Here is a 23,826-nt window from a genome sequence, read left to right as displayed (position 1 = left end):
ATCCCCAATACAAGTAGTGTGCCACAGTGGTTAGGGCTTTGATTTGCTAAGCCTTTGGTTGTGGGTTCAAATCTGGCTACTGACACTGTGTTGACCACCAGCAGGTCACTTCAACTGCCTGAGCGGCAACTGGGAAACAAAAAAGAGATGTGACCGATTGTGTCTCAAATGCTGTAAGCTGCCTTGATAAAGGCGTCAGCCATACAATAAAGTGGAAATATCAAAATAGCATCAGAGACAAAAAAGTTAATTCTGGATAATTTTGTATATGAACAAAGTTTGTTTTTTGTTTTTTTTTTCTTTTTCAAAAACTCCAACAGCCAAACACCTCATATATCCAATGAGACAAGGCAAACTCACACTTCAAAGTTGTCAATGTCTTTTACTTTTGGAAAGAAAAAAGAAACAGTATGTATTCAAATGATAAATCGCATCCCCACTTTATCCAACTCCCAAAAGAAGAAAAATGTTTTAACAAAATATCAGTAATCCGTCTTACTAAAAAAAAATTTACAAAGCAAAATACATTGTAAAATATGTTAAAAAAATGTAAAAGAAATGGCTGTTGATAAAAGTTTAAAATTCCAAATCATTATTTTGGATTTGCTCTAAAAGCATAATACACAGTTGGGTGTTCGTTCTACATATGATGCTGGGCGTATAAAAGAACAAAAAACGGTTGTTTTTCATTATTTTCCGTGAAATAAATCTTAAAATGTGGTACGCCGTTGATAAAAATCCAAAAGATAACAATGAAAAGCTGCCACCCTAAAGAGAAGGTCTTTTCTGTTTGTTTATATCGGCACTAGCTGGCCATCATCCCTGTCACCCACTTCAGGGTCTCAGCAACGAGCGCAAGTGTGACCAGCGACCCGGGACTGAACACACAGTCGCCTTCACCAACACTCGAACGGGGAGAAAGTGCAAATTCTACTGTGGTCGGTATTCAGACACAAAGCTCTGGGCCACCCCAAAAGTAAGTAGAGTACTATTAAAGATGGACACACCTCCCCAAAGTCTGCTGCCCAAAATTTGGTAAAATGACAATTAAAACAACAGGACACCCGCACCGATTGTAATCAAATGAAACGTATGGTGTCACAGGATATGCTAAAGCTAAATGTGTGCATTCGTTTACTGCAAGTACAATTAATGCAAAAAAAAAAAAAAACTAAGTGGATGTGTGGATGTGTTACCGTGTACAGTAAATACACTGACATTTCCAAAGCACGCAGCGGTGAACAAGGCTTGAGGTGACAGGAGGACAAGGGTGCATGCAGCCGCGCATCGCAGACTTACGTTTCAAGATATTCCGGCTCTCCAGTTCCTCCACCGCCGGCCGCTGGCTCAGCCTCCTGCGGAAAAACACCAAGATCACGTTTTGAACCATGTCTTCTCCTCGCCGGAATGCAAGTCCCGTGCGGGGAAGTACTCGTGCACACGCGCGGTTCCAGCCTCAGTCCCCCTGTTGGTCCGCTCGGGCGGGCCGGTGAAGCTTAGCGGGAGCAGCGCGTAGTCTGCAGCGGACGATTCAGTCAGTGTCTCCCGGTCCCGAGGAGACAGCGCACTGAGCCCGAGCGACACACCGCCACGCTACCGCTTTGCACTGTGGCACCCCTGGGCCGCTGGCTCGGCTGTCTTCCCGCATGCTTCTGTGTGTAAAAGAGAGAGAGGTGTTACGTGAGAGATTCCCACGCACGCCGTCGTCTCCGCTAAAAATACTGCCGCAGTGCCGTGAAGAGAGCGCCTGCTGTGCCTGCCAGTGGCCAGGCTTCCCCATCACTCCACCTCCCCTCCCCATTCCCACAATGCAGCGTGGCCACCGCTGGGGATGCGGCTCATTGGCATAAAGTCACGCATCTCCATGGCACCGCTGTCGCTCTCTCTCTCTCCTCTTGTGGTAGCCCCCTGTCCAAACACACATCGCATCCCCTGACTGCGCTATTATAACCTCTTACATTGAATACACAAGTCATTCTTTCACTTTCAGAAGCCAACACGGGCTCGCCTGTGCAACAACCATTCCGAGGCAGGCAAGCCATTGATTCACAAGGTACCCTCTTATTCCCCTGAGACAGGGCAGACGGAATTCCCCCACAATGTATAAGGCAGACACGGAGAGAAGTTGCGAGCTCAGGACAATGGAGGTCCACATCAGAAAGACCAGTCACAGGTGGGCTGGCATTCCCATAATTCGGAAATTATGGGGTTTAATAAAAAAAAACCAAAAAAAAACAGGTTGGCCATAAAAGAGGATCTGCAAGATCTTTGGGTTCTGTGGTGCCAGGCCCTGACAGCACCAGTCCATGACTTTTGTAACTGCCTTGCTTAACCAGCTTCCATTCACAGCCATGTGATGTGCTTTTAAAAATGTTCTTTTTTTACAATTACATTATTTTATTATTTTTATAATTGTTAAACTTACCTCACCAGTTAATACCAGTTTTTAATTACTTAAACTGAAACGATTTGAGTCTATTCAGACAATGTTTACTATGAAATCCTTGTTTCACCAAATCTAGTCCCACCCTTTCGTAAGTTCAGTCCTAAGAGTTCCATAGGGCTGCGGGTTTACATTCCAGACAGCTTCACAAATAAATGGTTCTGTCTTACTTCTAAATGATCCAATTGCTTAATTCATTTTTTTTCTTCTCTTATCTTCAATTCAGCAATATGTGCAGTTATATTTACATGTAAACTATATTCAGAAATGTGCATTTTTTGCTGTATGTTTAAATGCGTTGCCATATTTTTTTTAATTCACCTTTTCCTGTGGAGTTTATTTCCTTAATTGTATTCAAAGATTGATTATTAGTGATAAGAAGCGCAGACTCGGGTGCAAATGACACTGAATCCTAATGGGAAGCAGCTTCTTCAGTATAAAACTCACTTGTGAGCTAAACTGTCCACCTAAATACACGGATAAGTGTCTGTGTTTCTGTCTGTGTCTGTGTGGTTGCTATGTCTCTATCATTCCAACAGCACATCACAAACATTAACACTGCATTTACAAATCCCATTCCAAATGTCATATAACAGAGACACGTCTATTGCATGATGCACTGCAAACGTTTATGCCAAGGTCGACGTTGATTTCAACCTGTCTTAGATGGGAAACACAACTAGCTATAAAATAAAATGCTAAGGTCTGTGTGTGTGTGTGTTTGGTTCCTAGAAGCAATCAGATTGATCAGTTTGGTTTTGCCTTGACTGGTCAGTTTGACTTTAGTGACCAATTGAAAGAGGAAGTGTGATTTTGAGACAAGACGCAAACATTCGGAACTTTTGCTCGACACAAACATCGATAGACACTTGGAATAAGCTACCAAATAGTGTGGTAGACAGTAAGACGTTAAAAGACTTTCAAAACTCGACTTGATGTTTTTTTGGAAGAAATAAGTGGAAAGGACTGGCGGGCTTAGTTGGGCTGAATGGCCTGTTCTCGTCTAGAGTGTTCTAATGTTCTAATGCACAGTAATGAATTGAGGAGGAGTAAAGGCATAGAAGGTGCATTGAGAGTCGTCTTCGAAGACCAGAAGAAGACATAAAAGTGGACAGGAGGCAGGGAAGGTGCCTCAGAATGACCGAGTCCGAGAAGAAGGCTTCATGGGAATGTGTTCAAGAGAAGGCGAGCCAGTCAAGTGAGCTTCAGACACGCTAGAATATCGAAGGAAGGCACTGAAGGAACACGTAGCGCAGGAGATTTTTAAATGAGTTCAATTACCTGTTGAGGCTAGTTAATAAGAAAAGACTTAAATGATCGGAATATAAAGAAAGAGCAAAATCTCAAAAAGCAAGAACAATAATTAATGTCACAGACACACACAAATGCTTGCTACAGTTCCCTAATATATAGCAAACCCATTTTGTAATTTCTGGGTTGACACAAAAAAGGGCACAAAACGGAAAATAACAGTTGGTTTGATAAAGGCAGGGGTCCAGTTAAAAGCAGATTGGGATGAACACCCGCAGTTAAAGTGGTCCGCATTATTGTTCTGGGGGACCACTTTGTTAAGCCTTTTATTACTTATTATATGGCACACAAATGAATGTAACACTGAAGTAGCAGTGCGGCTTTAATGTTCAGCGTCATTTGTACCCGTATTTGCACGGCTCATCACTAATTGTCAGTATTTGGATACAATTGAAGGCATTAACTCCACAGAATTAAAGTGAATTGAAATAAAAATGGTTAAAGAAAGGTAACTGTATAAAATGATGACAAAGAAAACTCATTTCTGAACTTCTTCTAAATACAAATATCATATGTGAGCACTTCTGGGAAAGCATAAACAGAACAGAATTCAGCTGTGGAGGCGTAAGAGTGCTCTCCTGATCTGTGAAACTGACTGGAGTGAAAGCCTGCAGCCACAGTGGCCCACCAGGACTAAACCTGGGAACCGGCTGTCAAGCACAGATACCAGGGGGCCACAGCGGCTAAAGCGTTTCGGTCCCGCCACTGTCCTAATTAGTAAGCAATTACTGCTGCTAATAGAGCAGAATCCATTGGCCACATTTTAATTGGCTTGCTTTTTAAGAATCGAGACCCTTAATCATTTTAGCAGCCAAACAATAATGAGATTGCTATCAAACAAACAGATGACCAACTAATTCGGTCCCATTTGTACGCGTGTGTCCTCCACAGCATACCTGCTTCAATAAAATAATCAAAAAGAAAATTGTGAAAGTCTAACAAACATTGATTTGCCCTGGTCTATAAAACATGCTGATGTTGCTTTCAAAAAACTGAAAATCAGCAGCTTGGGAAATGTATGGTGTGGCAGAACGAGAGCACCAATACTGTAAGAAATCAAATTAAATAATGTGCTTCGTTAACAGCCGGAATTGGCTTCTAATTAGGAAATTAGTTGGAGTGAAAATGGTGACTTCCTTTAAACTGAGTTTCAGAGCCCTCAGTTAACTGGTTATCCTTTGGCTCACTTTGCATCTTTGCAGATTGAAGGGAAAAGAAACAGTTAAGAGTTCTGAATCTTAAAAAAATGGTCAAGTAAAATTAAGGCAAAAGGTAAACTGCAGTAACTGGTTATTATTTTGGAAACTAGCTGGAATAAACACCTAGAGCCAAAGAAGCAACCATTCAGGATCTGAGGTAATCTTTTCTGACTTCTACGTGGCTCAATGTGACAGCAAGCTTATGTATATATGACGCTAAACTTATGTTCTCCTTCCTCCTCTGCAGCCCGAAATGGATGTTTGGATCCGCCCACTACCTGAGAAACCCCGCCCCAAAATATAAAGCTTACTTGTTCCCAGAAGGTGGCGTCAGATGCTGAGCTGTCTATTGCAGATGACAGAGCTCCTACTGAGGACCGCTGCCAGAAAGCTCAACCCATTAGTGCTTTTTTGCTTGAGCCGTCATTTCAGTTGCTATTAAATGGGACATCAGGATGGTAGCTCAACCTTTCTTGGCTTTTCAGAGTAGTCTGCCTGCCTGGTCACTTCTTACTATATATATATATATATCTACTATATATATGCCTCCTGGACGCCTCCCTTGCGAGGTGTTCCAGACACGTCCAACCGGGAGGAGGCCCCGGGGAAGACCCAGGACACGCTAGAGGGACTGTCTCCCGGCTGGCCTGGGAACGCCTCAGGATTCCCTCAGAAGAGCTAAAAGAAGTGGCAGAGGAGAGGGAAGTCTGAACATCTCTGCTCAAGCTGCTGCCCCCGCGACCCGACCTCAGATTGGCGGAAGAGGATGGATGGATGGATGGACATAGTGTGTGTACAGTAAACTGATGTGAATTTAGTATGCTTGGTACCACTGCAGTACATGCCTTTCACAGAACACCACTAAAGTGAAGAGGCTGAACAGGGGAAGCAGGGTGACTTAGCGGTGAACACTGTTACCCCGCTGCACCTCTGACCTGCATTCAATTCCCATCCTATGTACAAGGCTCTCGCATGCAGCATTTCATACACCCGGCTTTATGTGCTCATCCTAAACACTAAGCTGAGTCTGGCTGGCCAGTTTGGGATTTGATTTCTGTGAAAGGGTTTGTCTTCTCAGGATCCTGAAACAGAATAGGTGGGTTAAGAAAGAGGATGCAAAAACAAATGAAAGCACACACAAGCCATCACAACAGCTGAAGAAAATCATAAAAAATATGACATTATTAATCTTAACATAAGACAATCACATTTTTAAACCCTTGTAAGTTAAATGAAATTCAGCTTGGATTTGATTTAGCTCCAGCTTTTCCAGTGTCCCATACTGTAAGAACATGGCTTCACTAAATGTGTCCCAAAATGGTGAATAGGAGCTAACAGAGACAAGGCAATCCAGGCTTTAAACAGAGTGAGGGTCTTCTTTAAATCATTCCAACCATCACCCAGGTTTGTAGGTGCCCATGGGGATCGCTGACTTACCAAAAAGTTAACATGCTTTATTAATGATGAGATACTTTTAAACATGTGTCTGCTTTTTCATGTTAGATTCAATTAGATTAAATCAACAATTATTAATCACAAGGAGAAATGTGGATGCTTAAGCAGAAACATTAAAAAAAACAAGGATACAGATCACAAGCCAATCAATCACTCAATCAATCAATAAGTTAATAAATAAATAAAAATAAATTTAACGAGTACTACCCAGTGTCCATCCATACATGCTCAGACAGTGTGTGCACAATCTCAAATTATAAAATATAGGTAGAGATAAATGAGATGTCGGACCCCCGATGCACCTTAGTAATACCTCCATGACAGTGCCACAGAACAGTGCACAAGAGCCCCGAGTGCCTTTGGTGTCGCCTTCTATCTTTTTCTCTCTCTCTCTCTGTTGATTTAACAGCAATTTTCTGGCTTCACCTACTTTGTCAGCTGCAAGTAATGGGAGCTCTTGAGAGCATTCCCCTCACTACAGAATCTCATGTTAATATTAAATAACCAATTACTATAATAATGAACAAACATTTTCTAAGACGCTCATCCAGTGCAGAATCACAGGAAGCAGAAGCTCCCCACAGGCATGACTGGATGTATGGCGAGCACCATCTCTGGATGTTAAGAGCACACTGCACACGGCCGCCACACACAATCGTTCTTGTTGTCAGTTAACCTTTCCCGTGTGACTCTGGGAGGCGGGAGGAGAATCAAAATAATTATATTCCATTGCAGTAAGTAGCTTCATTACAAAAACTGAAAGTTTAGAAAATTCAATCTGAAACAGAGCACCACGGCACCTCAGCAGTAAGCATTGCTGCCTCATGGATTACCAATCCTGAGTTTTATTTCCATACCCCCTTGACAGCTGTATGGAGTTTGCACCTTCTCCCCTTGTCTGTATGGGTTTCCTCCAAAATCTCCAAAGGTTTGCACGTCAGTCTGACTGTCGATGGCGCTGGGTGCTGAGTGAATGAGTTGGCCCTGCAATGGACTGGCGTCCTGTCCACGTGTGCTGCTGGGGTGGGTGTCTCTCCTCAACAGCAAAGAAATGGATTATGTACATCCGAGAATGTTATAATACAAAGAAAAAGAAAAGTGTCATAAATGGAGACATCTAAAAACTTCACCAAAATAAGTGCCTTGACCCAAATCTGTTTTTTGAAAAAAAGCCAGAAATTCATTGTGTATGCACGCAACAGTATAAATCAAAAACAGTTGGTTCATCTGGCTGTGTTTGTGTGCTTATTCTTCCCTGAAGGAGCAGAACACGTTTTGGACAGTCTGTTCAGTGCAACCCCAGGGCCAAAGAAGACAGATATGGAAACAGTAAATGAGATCAGTGCCCAGTCACCACTCCACTGGAGGTGCAAATTAAAGGAAAAGAATAAAAAACGCAGAAGGTCAGATACCTTTTTGTGTACTCTTCCTCTTCTTTAAAGAGAAGTTATCTTAGATTCTACAGTATATCTGTATGATTTAATATTCCCAAGACAGATGCTCTGATTTAAATACATCCACATTGCCCAGTATTTGCTCAGAATCCACCAGGGGATTCCTCAGGCTTTCCTGAAACCTCCTACTCCTTCTTAAAATATCCCGGAATGCCCTCACTTAGCCATATCACACGTGCCCACATGCTGTCACACCCACACACGGTTCAAGCTCTTTGAGAAAGTAAGAGAACATCTTATATTGCTTTATTTGTAGAGATCTCCCACAATCTCTCACTTAATTTGGATCACTGAAACAAAACGTATTAAGAGTGAACATTTAGAAATATATATACAACATAAATTGTGACTGGTGGACATAGTGCAAGAGACAACTAATAGGAATAATTGGGGCACCAGCCGGGCTACCCTATTTAATTACTGGCATTGTCAGAAACAGGCCTTGCATTCACAGGTAGTCAAAGCAATGGCCCAAAAATGCTGTTGTATAGGGGTGCCAGAATGAGCCGCCATCTTTTGGGGTGGCCTGTTTTTATTCTGCGGGCACTTGGCATCATCCTGGGGCTGCTTGTCTGAACTGTGGGATGGAAAGATGACAGTGTTAGTGACAGCACCTTCTTTTCTTGTGGGGTGGTCCTGCTTACCTTGACAGAGCTAGAACAAAGACCCCCGGCACACATGTGTGACTCTATATATAGTGGGTTCAGACACTATTCAGTCCCCATCACTTTCAACACATTTTTAATGGATGCATTTGCCATCGAGCCACACTCAATGAACCATAATGACAAAGTGAAAATGTGTTTTCAAAAAGGTTTGCAAATCTATTTAAAAATCAAAAACTGAAATCTCTCATTCATATATGTATGTAGGACTTTAATTCATTTACTTTGTAGAAGCCGTTTTGGCAGCAAGTACATATTTGAGTGTTCTTGGGGTAAGTCTCTACAAGCTTTGCACTGTGACCCGTCATTTGCGCGATAGACATATGCGCGCCGACTAAAACGTGCCGTCAAAATCGCACCGATAAAATCGCGAAAGTTTCATTAAATAGAAATTACTAGTTTAAAGCATATATAATAATGTTTATTTTAGAAGTCAATATTAGGCTATGAGACGCGGCATGCCATCAGCCCGGCACGCTGATAGTCCTTAAGATTACGCCCTGCATATGTAGGAAGAATTGCATCAAGGGCGTCCCACTCTCTTGGCCTCTCTCGCGATTTTGTCGGCGCTCATTTGTCGGTCGCGGTTTTGTCGGGGCACATATGTCTATCGCGCTTTTGTCGGTGAACCCTTTGCACACCTGCATTTAGGCAGTTTATCTCATTCTACCTTGCAGATCCTCTCAAGCTCCATTACATTGGATAGGAAGCATCTGTAAACTGACATCCTCAGGTCTCTCCACAGATGTTCTGCCATCCTCAGGTCTCTCCACAGATGCTCAATGAGCCACTCATGGACAGTCAGAGACTTGTCCTGAAGTCACTCCAGCATTGTCTTGACTAAATGCTTCAGGTCTTTGTCATGTTGAAAGGTGAACTTGCAGGTTTCCTTCAAGGACCGCTCTGTATTTGGTTGTATTCATTCTTCTCTCAATTCTGACCAGTCTCCTTGCCCCTGCCACTGAGATGCACCCCCATAACATATTGCTGCCACCACCACACTTCACTATAGGGATGATATTAGGCAGGTAATGAGCAGTGCTCAAGTTCAATGTTTGCCCCATCGGACTGGAAAATATTTTTCCTCGTGCTCTCAGAGGCCATTAAATGCCATCATGTCCCTTTTACTACAGAGTAGTTTCCACCCAGCCACTTTAGCATAAATATCTGATTGATGGAGTGCTGCTGAGATGGTCGACCTTCCCATTGTTTCTCCTATCTCTCCAGAAGACTTCTGGAGAATAACCATTGGTGTCTGGTCAACTCCCTAAGCAAGGGCCTTCTTGTCTGGTATTTCAGTTTGGCTGGACAGTCAACTTTAGGAAGAGTTCTGGTGGTATATGTGTGTGTGTGTGTTTTTCTGCAGTTGGTTTAGTACTGATGATTGGTAATCTAAATTTGTCACTAGGCCCTAGGCAGGAATGTCTATACAAACAGATTACTTCACAAGGTCACGACTTCACTCAGACTTTCCTTATGGTCCGTGCTGATGCTTGTGATGAAAAAGAAAAATGCAGCAGCTGCCGCCAACTAGTCAATGAGTGAAATCAAAGAGGACCCCCCCAGAGCTGCAAAGAAAACAGGTGGGCCACATTTGGACATATCTAGGATGTTTTTGTGCAGGAAATATGCCCCCAACCGCCTTGCCCTAAGTGCCCCACTGCAGCCACGTATGTTGTGGAGGACAAGTCCATTTAGTAAGGCTAGAGAAATCCAAGAAGCAGGATGAATCCTTTTTAAAAGCCAGTAACAGAATTGTGTTCTTTAAACTTGAAAAAGGAACTGCAGATCATAAACAAAACATTTAAGATTGAATTTTCTTTGATCTGGAGCACATATTTATTTTTTTCTCACCTCCTCCTCTGCTGACCCATTTTTTACATTTAATTACAGACCTACAATATACCCTGTGTTAGGTGTCAGCTTGTTTATCTTGTTCTCTTTCAAGTCTCTGGAAAACATCAGCAGCGATCCAGCGTTGTGCTGTACTGCTCAGTCAATGAGGTGTCAGAGGAGCTACCTTGAATTACAGTAGCACACCAAGATGTCCTGACGTAATTCTTTCTTGTAAACAAAATTGCATCAGATGCAGGAAAAAGAAACATCCATCAATTTTCAAAATTCCATTTTTTTCTCCCAGAATAAAAGTTCTAAGGATGGGCTGGAGAAACCAGCAGAGCTACCAGCACAGAGGAATGTCTGGGCTCAAATGAAAGTGGATCCCAGCAATGACACCCTTTGTGCCACTGAATTATAACTTTAAAATGCACAATAAATAAAACCTTCCACAAAACTACTTGACATAAGTAACCAGGAAAGTAGAAAAGCACAGTATATATGAAGTCCGATGACTGGGCGACTAACACGACCTGTCTGTCTCTGGAGTGCGGCCAAAGGAATGCCCTGCCAGTCTGTTTCCTGCCTTACGTCCAGTGCTGCCATGTAAGTTCTGCCCAACCCACAACTCTGAACTGGATTTAGTGTTTTTTAATTGACCAGACAACAATACAAAATTAACAAAGTAGTTATAAATATGGTAAAAAAAAAGAACAGATAACAGTCTAAATACATTCCTAATGGTGTCCATCCCACAAACCCAATGCACAGCCAACTGAAGAGAAGTGTGCAAAATAGACAAAGACATTGCGTATACCTATAGGTGGCAACAACAACTCATCAAAAAAAAAAAAAAGACCCCAATAGTACAACTCTTTAAACGTCAAGTCAATCAACTTATCTTTGATTATGGATGTGGACAACACACTAATATCGGCACAAATGTATAACTGGAATGTGTTCTAATGATTGAGAAGGCCTTGGAATGAGAAGCCCACTCTCAATCCATTTCACGTAGGTAATTACAGACCAGACTATTTCCTCTCCCTTCTACCCAAATCACTGAAGTGTGCCGTCTCGGACCAAGTCTCTGTTTGTTCTACAGAACGTTCCTAATCAGTCAGGAGTCAAGTAGGGCCATTCCATCAAGTCGGCTCTACTTACTGCTGTTGACACGTTAGGGTAGGCCAGAGCTTCCAATATGTCATCTGTAATCATACTGCTAGATCTCTCCTCTGCCTTTGACACAGTCAACCACCAGCTCCTCCTTGCCACCTGCCCTGACCTTGGCATCACTGGGACTGCTCTCATATGTGCTTTGATTCCTACCTCTAAGCAGATCTTACTGTGTGTCCTGGTGTAGAGCGACGTCCAAGGTGCCCCAGGCAAACACTGGGGTGTCCCAAGAATCACTGCTGAATCTTCTTCTCTTCTCTCTACATGCTTCTTCACTAGGCTATATAATCCTGTCCCATGACTGCCCCTATCAGTGCTATGCTACACTGCTGTACCTGTCTTACCCTTCATAGCAGGGTTTCAACCCCTGGGTTGCGACCAACTTTTTGGTTGTGGGCTGCTGCTTGTAGGTTGCTAGTTGGTGTCACAAGTGGGTCACAGCTGGTTGTCTAAGCTATTGACAACGGTGCATGATATTTACCGTTGTGTCTTTAAATGCTATCATCTCATGAATGGGGAACCATATCACCAAGGGGAACCTTTACACGCATGCTTGTTTCACCAACACAACAAAGGTTAAGAAACGCTTCTCCAGCGGACCACACACTACCAGCTAGAATCTCTTCATGTCTCACTGATATTGTGACCTGGATAAAGAAACACCATTTACCACTCAACCTGGCAAAGATGGGCCTTCTTGTTATCTCAGCACCCCATCTCTTTTCAGCTCAGCTCCTTATCGTTACCACCAGCCAAGATGGCACACAACCTTGAAGGACCATTTTGCTGCAATCTCTTGGTCCTGCAGATTCATTCTATACAACATCGACAAGATCAGGCCATATCTGACATAATATGAAGCACAGCTCTTGGTCAAGTCTTTGGTCTTGTCACATCTGGACCATTGCAATTCTCTGCTGGCAGGAGTATCCGCATTTGCCACCAAGCCAATGCAGATGATTAAACACATCTGGTGTTCAACCAGCCAAGGCGAGCACATGTCACTCCTCTCTCCAGGTCACTACAATGGTTTCCTGTAAAGGCCTGTATCAAGTTTGGATCCTTGCCTTCAGAGTAGTCAGTGGGTCTTCACCTATATATGGAGACCCTTTGAGGTCCAATGCTCATTCTCATTCCCTCAGATCTGCTGTTGATCAGCATCTAGTGATGCCACCACCGTGTGATATCAAATCTCAGACCAAGACTCCTTTCAGCAATTGGCGGGTGGAATGAGTTGCCCACCTCTACCACCTCTGGTGACTCCCTCAGTGTCTTTAAGAAGCATTTGAAGACTCTCTTGTTTGGTGAATTTCTGTCCGTTAGGTTTTGTAACCTAGGAACTGTAAGTTGCTTTAGATAAAAGCATCAGCTAAGTAAAAAATGTAAATATAATAAATACAAGTAAATAAAGACACGGTTCGCTTCCCAGGTCCTCCCTGCGTGGAGATGGCATGTTCTCCCCGTGTCTGCGTGGGTTTCCTCCGGGTGCTCCGGTTTCCTCCCACAATCCAAAGACATGCAGGTTAGGTGGATTGGCGATTCTAAATTGGCCCTAGTGTGTGCTTGGTGTGTGGGTTTGTTTGTGTGTGTCCTGCGGTGGGTTGGCACCCTGCCCAGGATTGGTTCCTGAGTTGTGCCCTGTGTTGGCTGGGACTGGCTCCAGCAGACCCCCGTGACTCTGTATTTGGATTCAGCAGGTTAGAAAATGGATGGATGGATAAAGACACTCTAATTTCTGCTTATCAAAAGGTTATAGCAGGAAAGGCCACCTAAAGTTAAGATGAACTTCACTGACTTGCTCAGTGGGTGCAGTAGGCATGAGCTGTGAATGAGAGCTGGTCGAGCCTTCCTCTTGTCACTGCGTACCAGTGGCTCTCATTTCATGCTGAGGCGCGGACCACTATAATCAGTTTGAAACATATTTAAGTATGTCCTCTGCCCTCAGTAACGGCTCACATGCAGCATCACTTGTCTAGTTTCTTTAGCCTCATTCATTTTCTTGTCTTTGTCTTTTTGTTTTGGACTATGTTTTCCATACCATGTGATAATTTTTGTTTCCTACATTGTCACTGGTTTGCCTCTATCTATGACTCAATCCAAGTTCAGCCACTTTTCTGCAGCTCCAAGCTGCTTGTTTTAGTATTTCTCATTCATATTTTAAACAAATAATATCTTCTCAATCTCATTGGAGGGCTCTCTGATCATGTAGGCCTTGACATATGTAACACTAAGTACCCAAAAGGTAAAGACGAACATGGAGAGGTGAGAGTTTATGATGAAGCGGCAGCAGAGACAGTAGACAAGTGAGGCCAAATTGTGGTGTTCCTTTATTAAAGGGGCCAGAGAAGCTGGGAGTCTGTATGGGGATACAAATGCCTATAGGAGCCTAGAAAGTTGCTGCTTAAGGCTCTGGGACCTCAAAGATTTAATGTGATAATTATGGGCTATAAAAGCTATTACTGGAGGAGATACAATAGTTTATGTTTTGTTATTATGATAAAAATGACATTTAAATTGTGAAAAATGATTATGATCATGATTATCTGCCTCACTTAAATGCAACTGTGCTTTTCAAACCCAAAATGGTGCTAAGAAGATGCTGAGAACATACAGTCCTCTTAACTAGAAGTCACTTACAGCAATGTGACATTGGCTTTATACACCCACATCTCTTGCTGGCTCATATTGTTTTAAAATGCACGATGGACGTGTCTAGATGTACCAGTTCTTATGTACAGGTTTTACAATCTGGCTAACTTTCAGTTAGCTCTGGCTATCGTTATTGTCATTATTGTCTCCGAGATTTGAGTAGGAGGGTGGGTTCAAGGTCTTGGTAGTAATGTACTATATTTTTCTTAATAATGTATTATCTATATTTGTACATTTTTTCCGTAGTGTTGTTGGTTATAAAGAAAAAAAGAATATCACAAGAAATCTTAGCTGTTGTTGTTTCCAAGAATTGACTTGGATGGCAGCCCACACCGTTTAGAAATGAAAAGGATATGAAAAACATGCCAGGGACAGCTGTATGTCCGTGAGACATGTGCCAATCTGGGACAGGGGCATGGAGGATATGGATGTCTTTGCCTTGTGCTTCGCTCCAAGCCTAGTGCAGTAAATGCATATGTCACTTAGGGGAGCTCATCTGCACTCTCATGTACTGTTGACAAAGCTCAGTAACCGACATCTGTCCACATTTCCTTTTCTTGGCCATCTTCTGCTGTTATGTTGAGTTCAGTGCTCCAAAGTGCAATTTCTCCAATGCTCTTTATAAATCTGAGCTTGTATTCGGATTCTCTAGAGATCTATGATGTCTGTGTTATTATACACTGACCAGAAGCCAGACTAGGCATCTCCTCAGACATCTTTATTAGGTACACCATTACTACATCCAAACACAGTACCCCTTAGTGCTGCATACTGAGCTCCAGCCCAGCAGCTCAAGCATTATTAGCACTCAGACAGTGAGTGAAGATGGCATGAAGGCTCAAGGATACACGAGGGTGATAAGACTGGCTTGTCAGGGCTTCCATTTTGTTGCTTATGAATGATGATATATACTGTCATTTAAATCTTCTCCTGTCTGGCTAATGTCATAACTCTTACACTTCAATATTGTGAAAGTCCTTCATAGTGTTTACTAAGAGAAAAAAAATGACTTTGAAAAAAATAGCATCACATCCAGGGCTGTTTCTTGTTAGTGTACTACTCATGAATTGCCTCTGTGTTTTCAGAAGAAAAAACTGCACAGAAATTTGAAAGCCTGGTTGTGACAATGCCAAGGAAAAAGTTCCAGCATCTCCAACATTTAGGCTACATTGTTGAAAGCATTAAATCCTAACTTGCCCAGTTTGCTGTAACCTTATTGGGTCTGACCAGTTTGCAGAGTCATAAGTGGTGTCTGATTTGAAATTACTTCTTGCAAAATATTCAAGTGCTTTTCTGACAAGGTGTATTTAATTTTCAAATTATTATATAGAAAACCTTGCTAGTTCTTATCTGCATGCTATGAAGCTGTGAAAATTATAGAGTATATTAAAAAGTACCTCTGAATTTAGGTTTAGTCAGAACAAAATTAGAGTGTCTACAGAAATCACTGAAGCACTGTTTGTGTGTGTCATGTGAGGCCCATTTTGTCTTAACTTCATCCTCTGCTTAAAGAGGAGAAAAAAAGATATGACAGTCTGAATATTGAGGTGGGAGAGAGATGGAAAAATCAATGCTCAGTGGAGCTGCTGTGTGTAATGTCTCATCACTACAGACTCCATCTTGCCAAAGTGACCTTCTGAGATCTGAGAGGCAATAAAAGGGAGGGTCACTTATTGGCAAAGACACATAACCTCCTACAGTCTTAAAAGGCTAGACGTTTGATGGTGAGAAAACATGTCTTTGGCAGCTTCCCATTGCCCTACTTTTAAGACATTCCTCATCTGGTCAACATTTTACTGACTTAATTTGAAAAATGAGCGTCTTCATCCTAAGAATCACATCTCCATACCTAACATATTTAATTATGGCTCTTTTCACGTTGTTAGTCATGTGGCCAATAATATGGCACTTGTTAATAAACAGTACTGTACTTAAATGTGCCTCAAACCAAAGTGAATGATGAGAGACCCTGAGAGTTCGGACAGGAGGAGACACTCATATCTTCCCGACAGTGTTCAGAAGCCATTAAGAAGGCTAACAGAATATTAGGTTATATAGCACGATGTGTGGAGTACAAGTCCAAGGAAGTTATGCTCAACCTTTATAATGCACTGGTGAGGCCTCATCTTGAGTACTGTGTGCAGTTTTGGTCTCCAGGCTACAAAAAGGACATAGCAGCACTAGAAAAGGTCAAGAGAAGAGTGACTAGGCTGATTCCAGGTCTACAGGGGTTGAATTATGAGGAAAGATTAAAAGAGCTGGGCCTTTACAGTTTAAGCAAAAGAAGATTAAGAGGTGACATGATTGAAGTGTTTAAAATTATGAAGGGAATTAGTACAGTGGATCAAGACTGTTATTTTAAAATGAGTTCATCAAGAACACGGGGACACAGTTGGAAACTTGTTATGGGTAAGTTTTGCACAAGCATTAAGAAACTTTTCTTTACACAAAGAACGATAGACACTTGGAATAAGCTACCAAGCAGTGTGGTAGACAGTAAGACGTTAGGGACTTTCAAAACTCGACTTGATGTTTATTTGGAAGAAATACGTGGATAGGACTGGCGAGCTTAGTTGGGTTGAATGGCCTGTTCTCATCTAGTGTTTTAATGTTCTCATTCCTTCCTGAAAATGGAGACAAATGGTAAGATAAGTGTGAGAAAGCAAACCCTAGTTAGTCCTCATCCTCAAAAAAATCGATTCACTCTTCTATTAACCCAAATGCTCCATTTAATAACCCTAAGGATTGCAGTGTTTGTTATACTGGGACATGAACTTCATTGTTGCCCACTGTGGTTTCATCCTGTTGCAGACTAGATTCCACTTGTATGTCCATGATTAAACACTCGAGTACAACATGTCTAGGACTTCTAGCAACTTTAAGGATGGCTACTGTACATCATGTACAGTATTGGAAGATTCAAAGGCGGCATGGTTAGACAGAAAGTAGTCTCACAAGGCCAGATGTGACTCTCAAATGAGAATACATGTCTGGAGAGAGCCCATTAAAAAGGGTGAAGTGAAATCCTGCACTGCAAAGGCTACACCTACAGGGCTTCTTCCTAAAACATCCATCCATCCATCCATTATCCAACCTGCTATATCCTAACTACAGGGTCATGGGGGTCTGCTGGAGCCAATCCCAGCCAACATAGGGCGCAAGGCAGGAAACAAACCCCGGGCAGGGTGCCAGCCCACCGCAGTCTTCCTAAAACACCTTCCCCTAATTCCTCAGGTCCTTGTGTTTTAAACGGATGCTGGGATTTCAAGGAGAGAGCAAAAGACTTGACTCTGAGAGAAAATAAGAAGTTAAAATTGCTGTTGTCCATTCAGGATCTCAATAGCACAAGGTAAATGAAGATTAATAATTAGTTTGTATGTATGTTGTAATGAGTGTTGTGACAGTGGAGACAGACACATACACATATTTCCATTTAGACCAGCATTTCTCAACCTTTCAGTATTTGCGACCCAAGTTTTCATAACAATTTTAATTGCGCCCCCCCTAACATTTTTTTGAAATGTAGATGCATATTTTATTATACCTACTTAACTTTTATCGACATTTATCTAACTCTATATTCATTGTTCTAGTATCAGAATGTAGTTTAAGTTAATTTGTTTTGGTTTCAACAGATTTTGTTTCATATTTTTGATTCTTGTTTTCTTTTTTTCACATCTTCGCGCCCCCCTTTTTGTTACTTTGTGCCCCCTAGGGGGACCCTCCCCACAGGTTGAGAACCACTGATTTAGACAGTAATGTTAAATTTCTTTAGTTATTCATTTAAACATGCGGTCAGAAGGTGGACGTTGCACAGCCTCATCTGTTGTTCTGTTGGTGTTGTTAGGCAGATTTGGTGATTCGAGTGTTTTGAGTACTGAAATCTGCATCTTCTGCGGCTCTTCATTATCGGCTCTAATGTAAGTTCTTTTGACGGGGTGTGACACACCTTTCACTTCAAATAAAATTTTGCAGTTCATATTTTCACAAGCCCAGCTGCCAATTCTCTCAAACTCACATCGACTCCAACACTATCGCCATAACTATGAACAACAAAGAGCACACACTGCACTCGCAACAATGCATTGTTCATTTGTACCATTGGTCCATTAAAGTCTTTAAAAGCCAACCTGTTTTTTTGTGACTTGCAGCAGTTTATGTTTATTTTTAACACATGCAATGTTCTCACTGCACACACAACACGTATTTATATGCTTAATGGTGATCTTTTTAGAAGAATGTTCAATTGTATACAGTTAATAGAAATTAGACACTTGCTCTCTGTCGGACCAGGTTAATGATAGCAACTGTGTCTTTTGCTCCCTAAATCACCGCCCCTACTTTGAGCTCCACCTTCATGAGGCATTGGATTGGTTCAGAAATGTGACAGTCAGTGAGTTATCTAATTGTCCCCACCCAGTTTTAGGCACAATTCACTCATGGTTGTCTCCAGATGTATGTCTCATACAGTATGTCTGACTTCGGCGAGACTAGACAGAAGGAGGTCCCTGTGTTAAACAAATAAGGATGGAATAAAGCTGAGATTAAAACAGGGAAGCTAATATGTATATGGAGATTTGGTCAGATAGACTGAAGGATGGAGCATTTTTAAATGTTCCAGTCACTTCATCAGTTTGTTATTACAATATTGTTTTTTACATATTCAGAAAGAAGTGTAATTATATAGTAGCATTCATAAATACAATATGTGGCTGAAACTGCTTTCATAGACAGAAGATTCCAACTCAAATAATAAAAAAGTTCATGTGCTCTTATTAGTTGATGGATGTGGAGGGTCTGTGGCTAACAGTATAGTAGTTCAAATTTCTTAAACATAATATTTTTGAAAGATTTAAAATCTGTGCTGAAATCTGAAGCTAAAATTGTTGGCTGCATCTGAACATGTCAGATATTGGATCATTGTGGTGCTTTGCAAAATGTCAGAGAAACACTAAATCAGTGTAATCTTTGGATAATGCAGTTGTGAGGTTATTTTTAGTGAAATGGAAATTCAGAGTACAGCACACATTTAGTCACTGTAGCATAAAGTGTCACCGGGCAATCTTTCAAGCATTTCTGCCTAATAAGTTGCTTTTATTTTTTACTTTTAAAGGCTTAAACTTCATGCCCCCTCTTTTACTCCTTTTATCTTTATTCATTTATTATTTTATTTATTCATTTGTCTTTACTAGCATAAAGTTTTACACTGATGGCCTAGCTCTCTTTCTCAGGGGTGAGGGTTGATTTGTTTCAAACCTTTTTTTTTTTTTTGTAAAACTCGAGTTATGTGTATGAAGTGTTATTTGATTTTTAAAAATTCAATAAGATTAAAATATACTTCAAAAAAAGAGTTTATTCTGTTCAATAACAATAAAACTCTGTGGTGTGCAAGAAGCAAAGTGATTGATGAAAACACTTAGGAAATCTAATGCAAAAGAGAGGTTAGGAGCACGCGCCGATACAGCGCATTGCCACACCAACCACATGACAAACCAACTTAGGATCCCAGATGAGGACCTGAGTGCAGCCATGCAACGGGCGACACCTCAACACCACATACGTTCAGATGGAATGGGACAGTGTGAGACTTTTTATGGTGGCTGGAGTGCCAATTCTGCCACCAAACCCCAACAAAGTGGAGTCACTTTTGGTGTTTATGGGATTCGAACCACCAACCTTCAGATTGCCAGTGCAGATCCCAAGCCTCAGAGCCACCACTCTGCCCCAAACAAGGTCTTAAAACAGAAATCCAGAAACATAGTCAAAAACAGAGAAATAAGACTCAGAAATCCAATAAACCAACCAAACACAAGTAAAGTCATCATCTCCCTCAAAATGAACCACCAGGAACTGTAGAAGGCTTTATACAGCAGAGGGAAGTTCCTGGTGATGATGGGCAGGAGGCCCCACCACTTGGTGGACCACCTGCAAAACATATAGAACACAGCAAAGAGCAACGATACACACAGACAAAACCAAAAATATAGACTCATGTGCATAATTAACATAAAGTACAGAACAAAAATGACAAAAAACATGAATTGGAAGGGACAGTAACCAACCCTTGTGCAGTGATTAATAAATAAACACAACCACTATTACTGTATTGATTACATTAAGACTACAAGTAGTAGTGAATTGAATAAATAACAGATACAACATTATACCTTCCTTACGTATATGGTGTTACTTGGTCATCTACCCCTGCCTACATCTGACCCCACCCTATCCCATGCACACAACTGCAGGTGATTCAGTCTTTTGCCATCAGAAGTGATTGTCAAATTAGTAAAAAATAAAAAAAGTATTGTGACATGTTAGTCACTGTTCTGCAGCTGAGAGAAGATGGTGTGTCTAAAGGCTTCCAAAAAAAAAACTTTATTCCAATCAAAACAAGAACAGTCAGGGTATTTATTCAAACAGGAGCTATCACCGCAATACCCACAGACACAGCCAACAAGCAGGAATGGGGCCTGGTCAGTGGCCGGGTTATAATGCTCCCCAAATCAACCATCAAGGTGACAGACATGTTACACGGAGAGACTGTGAATTTGTAGTTGCCTTGGTGGCGCCATAAACCTCAGCGATGGACAAGCAACCCTCGACAGACGCGTCAATCGCATTTCAGTGTGCTCAAAAGAGCTCAAAAATCTAAGTATCTATATTGTCACACACGTGTGCATTGGAAGCAGTGAAGAGGTTAACTAAAGACATCTATATGCTAAACCAGGGGTTGACGATACACGCTAACACCTCTTCTGCTTCCTCTGCAAACCTTCAGAAGGAAATCCCACCTGATCTCACTCATGAGTCCACCTCTGACCTCATTTCTGGTGCAAGCTTTGACCTCACTCCTGATTCCATCCCTCAAAACACTCCCCCTCCTGACTATCCTATATAAAGCCACCATGTTTTGTGCTTCGTCTGTTCAATTGTGGACTACTCTGTTGCTCGGAAATGAGAACCTTATTGTACAAGTATACAGAGTGGATACCCCAAATCTTTTTCTGGGTCTTTTTTACCATAAACATATTATATATACCCGGCACAGACTTGACACGGGAGGCACGTATAAAATAAAAAGTTTTATTTTTCTTCAGCTGGAGGGCACATCTTCCCCGTAATCCCTCCAGCCACAACACAGTCCCAAGCACTAAACACTGAAGTCAAAAACTCTTTCACCACTACTCCTCCACAGTTTTGTCCTCCTTCCACCTGACTCTGGCCGTTGAGTGGTGGTTGCTGGCCCCTGGTGGCCACCCCAGACCCCAACAGAGCTGTGGAGAACTTCATCTCCCATGAAGCCCTGCGAGAGACTGAGGCACTGCTTGAACCCAGGGGGGTGGTCATCCAGCATCCAGGGGGAGGTACTGCACCATCCAGGGCTGTTCTCCCTGAATACACATCAAAGGGGCGTCCTGGGCTTTGCCCCCTACTCACTTCACTCGCACACCCCCAATCCCCCCCCATGCGGGGGCACGCTTCACGCTCGCCATTTCGCATTTCTGCCACTCACGATGTGAACTGGAGGGGGCTGAACACATGCTAAGGAAATGCAGATGGATCAGCTGCTGCTACCGAGCTGCGTGTTCTGCATGTCGTGCTGTGCAACAATCATTTAAAAACCTGTACAGCAGCTGTCCTTTTGTCTCACTTCCTTATCTCGTGGGACGTTAAAGTAAATTGTTTGTAAGTAGGGCGTGATGTGCAAGTAGTCTCGCAGGACTTGAAAGTGTCTCTCCAAGATGATCACGTCTCAACCCAAAATTTTTTATATAATAGATAGATCTCGTATAGAATATATATATATATATATATATATATATATATATATATATATATATATATATATATATATATATATATACTAGCTGTGTAAGCCCGTGCTGTTAAAAGCCTGGGGTCCTAGAAACTATTGAAATCATCTGGAAAAAAAACTGAAATGTAAAGATGTCAGGGAATTGAAAGGAAGTACTCTGGGCATCTCTCTCCTAGGAGGATTCGTTTTTCTGATGTGCTGGACCCAACTTGTGTTATTAGCGGCTAAGCGAGTTTTCTGTTACCCCCAACCCCATCTCTCACTTCCGGGCCAGACAGACACACACACTTCCACGCATAGACGTTTATATAAGATATATCATACAATGAACTTATTGAAGTAACTACTCTTAATTTAAGACTGAAAGAGTAAACTAATCCATAGTTGAAGTTGCACAGAATGTTTCTGTTATAGGATACATGAATTTCCAGATTCACTAGTGCAACTCAATGGGAAATGTTTAAATTTCCAATGAGAATTGAACTGTACCAACAAGTGTCCTTGAAGAATAAGTGTACTACCAAATTTCTACAAAACTAGTCAGCTGGGGGCCAAGTTGTTTTATTCAGACAGAAAGACAGACAGACATGGCTGTCACAGTACAATATGTACTTTCACATTATATGTAAATGTGCCTAAAGAAAACATATCAAAGCTTGTGAAATTAAATCAAGGAAAAAAAATAGCAAACTGAAACAAAGAAGCCTGCTTATGCACTGTAGGCAAAAGATCTGCAGCAAGCCTCATGGGATGGTTAGAAGGTTGCTGTTGCCAAGCAAAAACAAGCATAATATTCACTCAGAAGTGGTTAAGAGTATGCTATGAAAGGCATCTGAAAAAAATCAATTATTCAAAAATTATGATAAATATCAATTTTGCACGAGTAATTATCCATTCATAGGACATTGCAGGCACACAGCGGTACAGTGAATGGAGTGACTTGGTCATCAGTTCAGATCAGTCACGATTTTAACCTAATTCTTGTACACATGAATACATTTTTTGGACATATTGTACTCAAAGATATCAATGTATTCTAACATTTGAAAACATTGTTTCTTTCTAATTAAAGTAAAATGCTAATATGTGAACATAAGAACTTCACTATGATATCCTTCAGACATAATATATAGCATATCTGTCAATGATGATATGTACATTTGTCTTGCTCAGAAGAGTATGTTTATAGCATCAGACATCTCTGAGATCAATAGACATTTTTTTTGACAACTGCATATGGAAAAAGGGAGCAGTTGGTGTGGCCCATCAAAAAAGGTCCATTCTTCATTACTCCACCAGTCTGGTAAACTGGGAGATGATTAAAAATACCAATGGGTCACTAACTTGTCTCTCACTGCCTCAAGCACAAATGCCATTAATTAAGTCTTAGCACAAGGAGGATCCATTCATTTCTATACATTTTCAAACTTGCAAAATCAAGGTCTGGGACCAGACTATCAAGCAGAAGAAAACAATCTGCGTTGGATGAGGTATCAGTTTGTCGCAGAACACAATCACACACATACACAAATACACAAACACACAAATATTCACTCACAACTTTAGAGTATCAATTCATCCAATCTGCGTATCTTTGGGATGTGGAATGAAAGCTGGAGTACTAAACTCTTACAAATAGCGGTTCTTTAATGGCACTTCATTGTTCTTTACTGGATTGTGTGGTTCCTTGTTGAACTATTGCTTGACAAAGCGCCGTTTCATTCTGGGAAGGGTTCTTTGCTTATGAAGTTGTTTTATTTGCTTTGAAAAACTTCCTAATATGTAGAAAAAAACTAAAATCTTTAATGTATGACGTGCT

The 23,826-nt window shown here is 41.5% G+C and overlaps 1 protein-coding gene across 1 annotated transcript in view; it reads right to left on the bottom strand.

Annotated features, from left to right (window-relative positions):
• phactr3a (phosphatase and actin regulator 3a) overlaps positions 1-23,826 on the bottom strand; it is a 223,565-nt gene that overhangs the window by 9,437 nt on the left and 190,302 nt on the right. The window contains exon 9 of the mRNA XM_039735042.1: positions 1,300-1,355. Within this exon, the coding sequence (XP_039590976.1) occupies positions 1,300-1,355 (56 nt within the window). The remainder of the gene's footprint in view (positions 1-1,299; positions 1,356-23,826) is intronic.

This window comes from Polypterus senegalus, chromosome 14 (assembly GCF_016835505.1).
Source record: "Polypterus senegalus isolate Bchr_013 chromosome 14, ASM1683550v1, whole genome shotgun sequence".
NCBI lineage: Eukaryota > Metazoa > Chordata > Cladistia > Polypteriformes > Polypteridae > Polypterus > Polypterus senegalus.
Note: the sequence above shows the minus strand (reverse complement) of the source record. Positions and strands in the feature narration are given on the sequence as shown.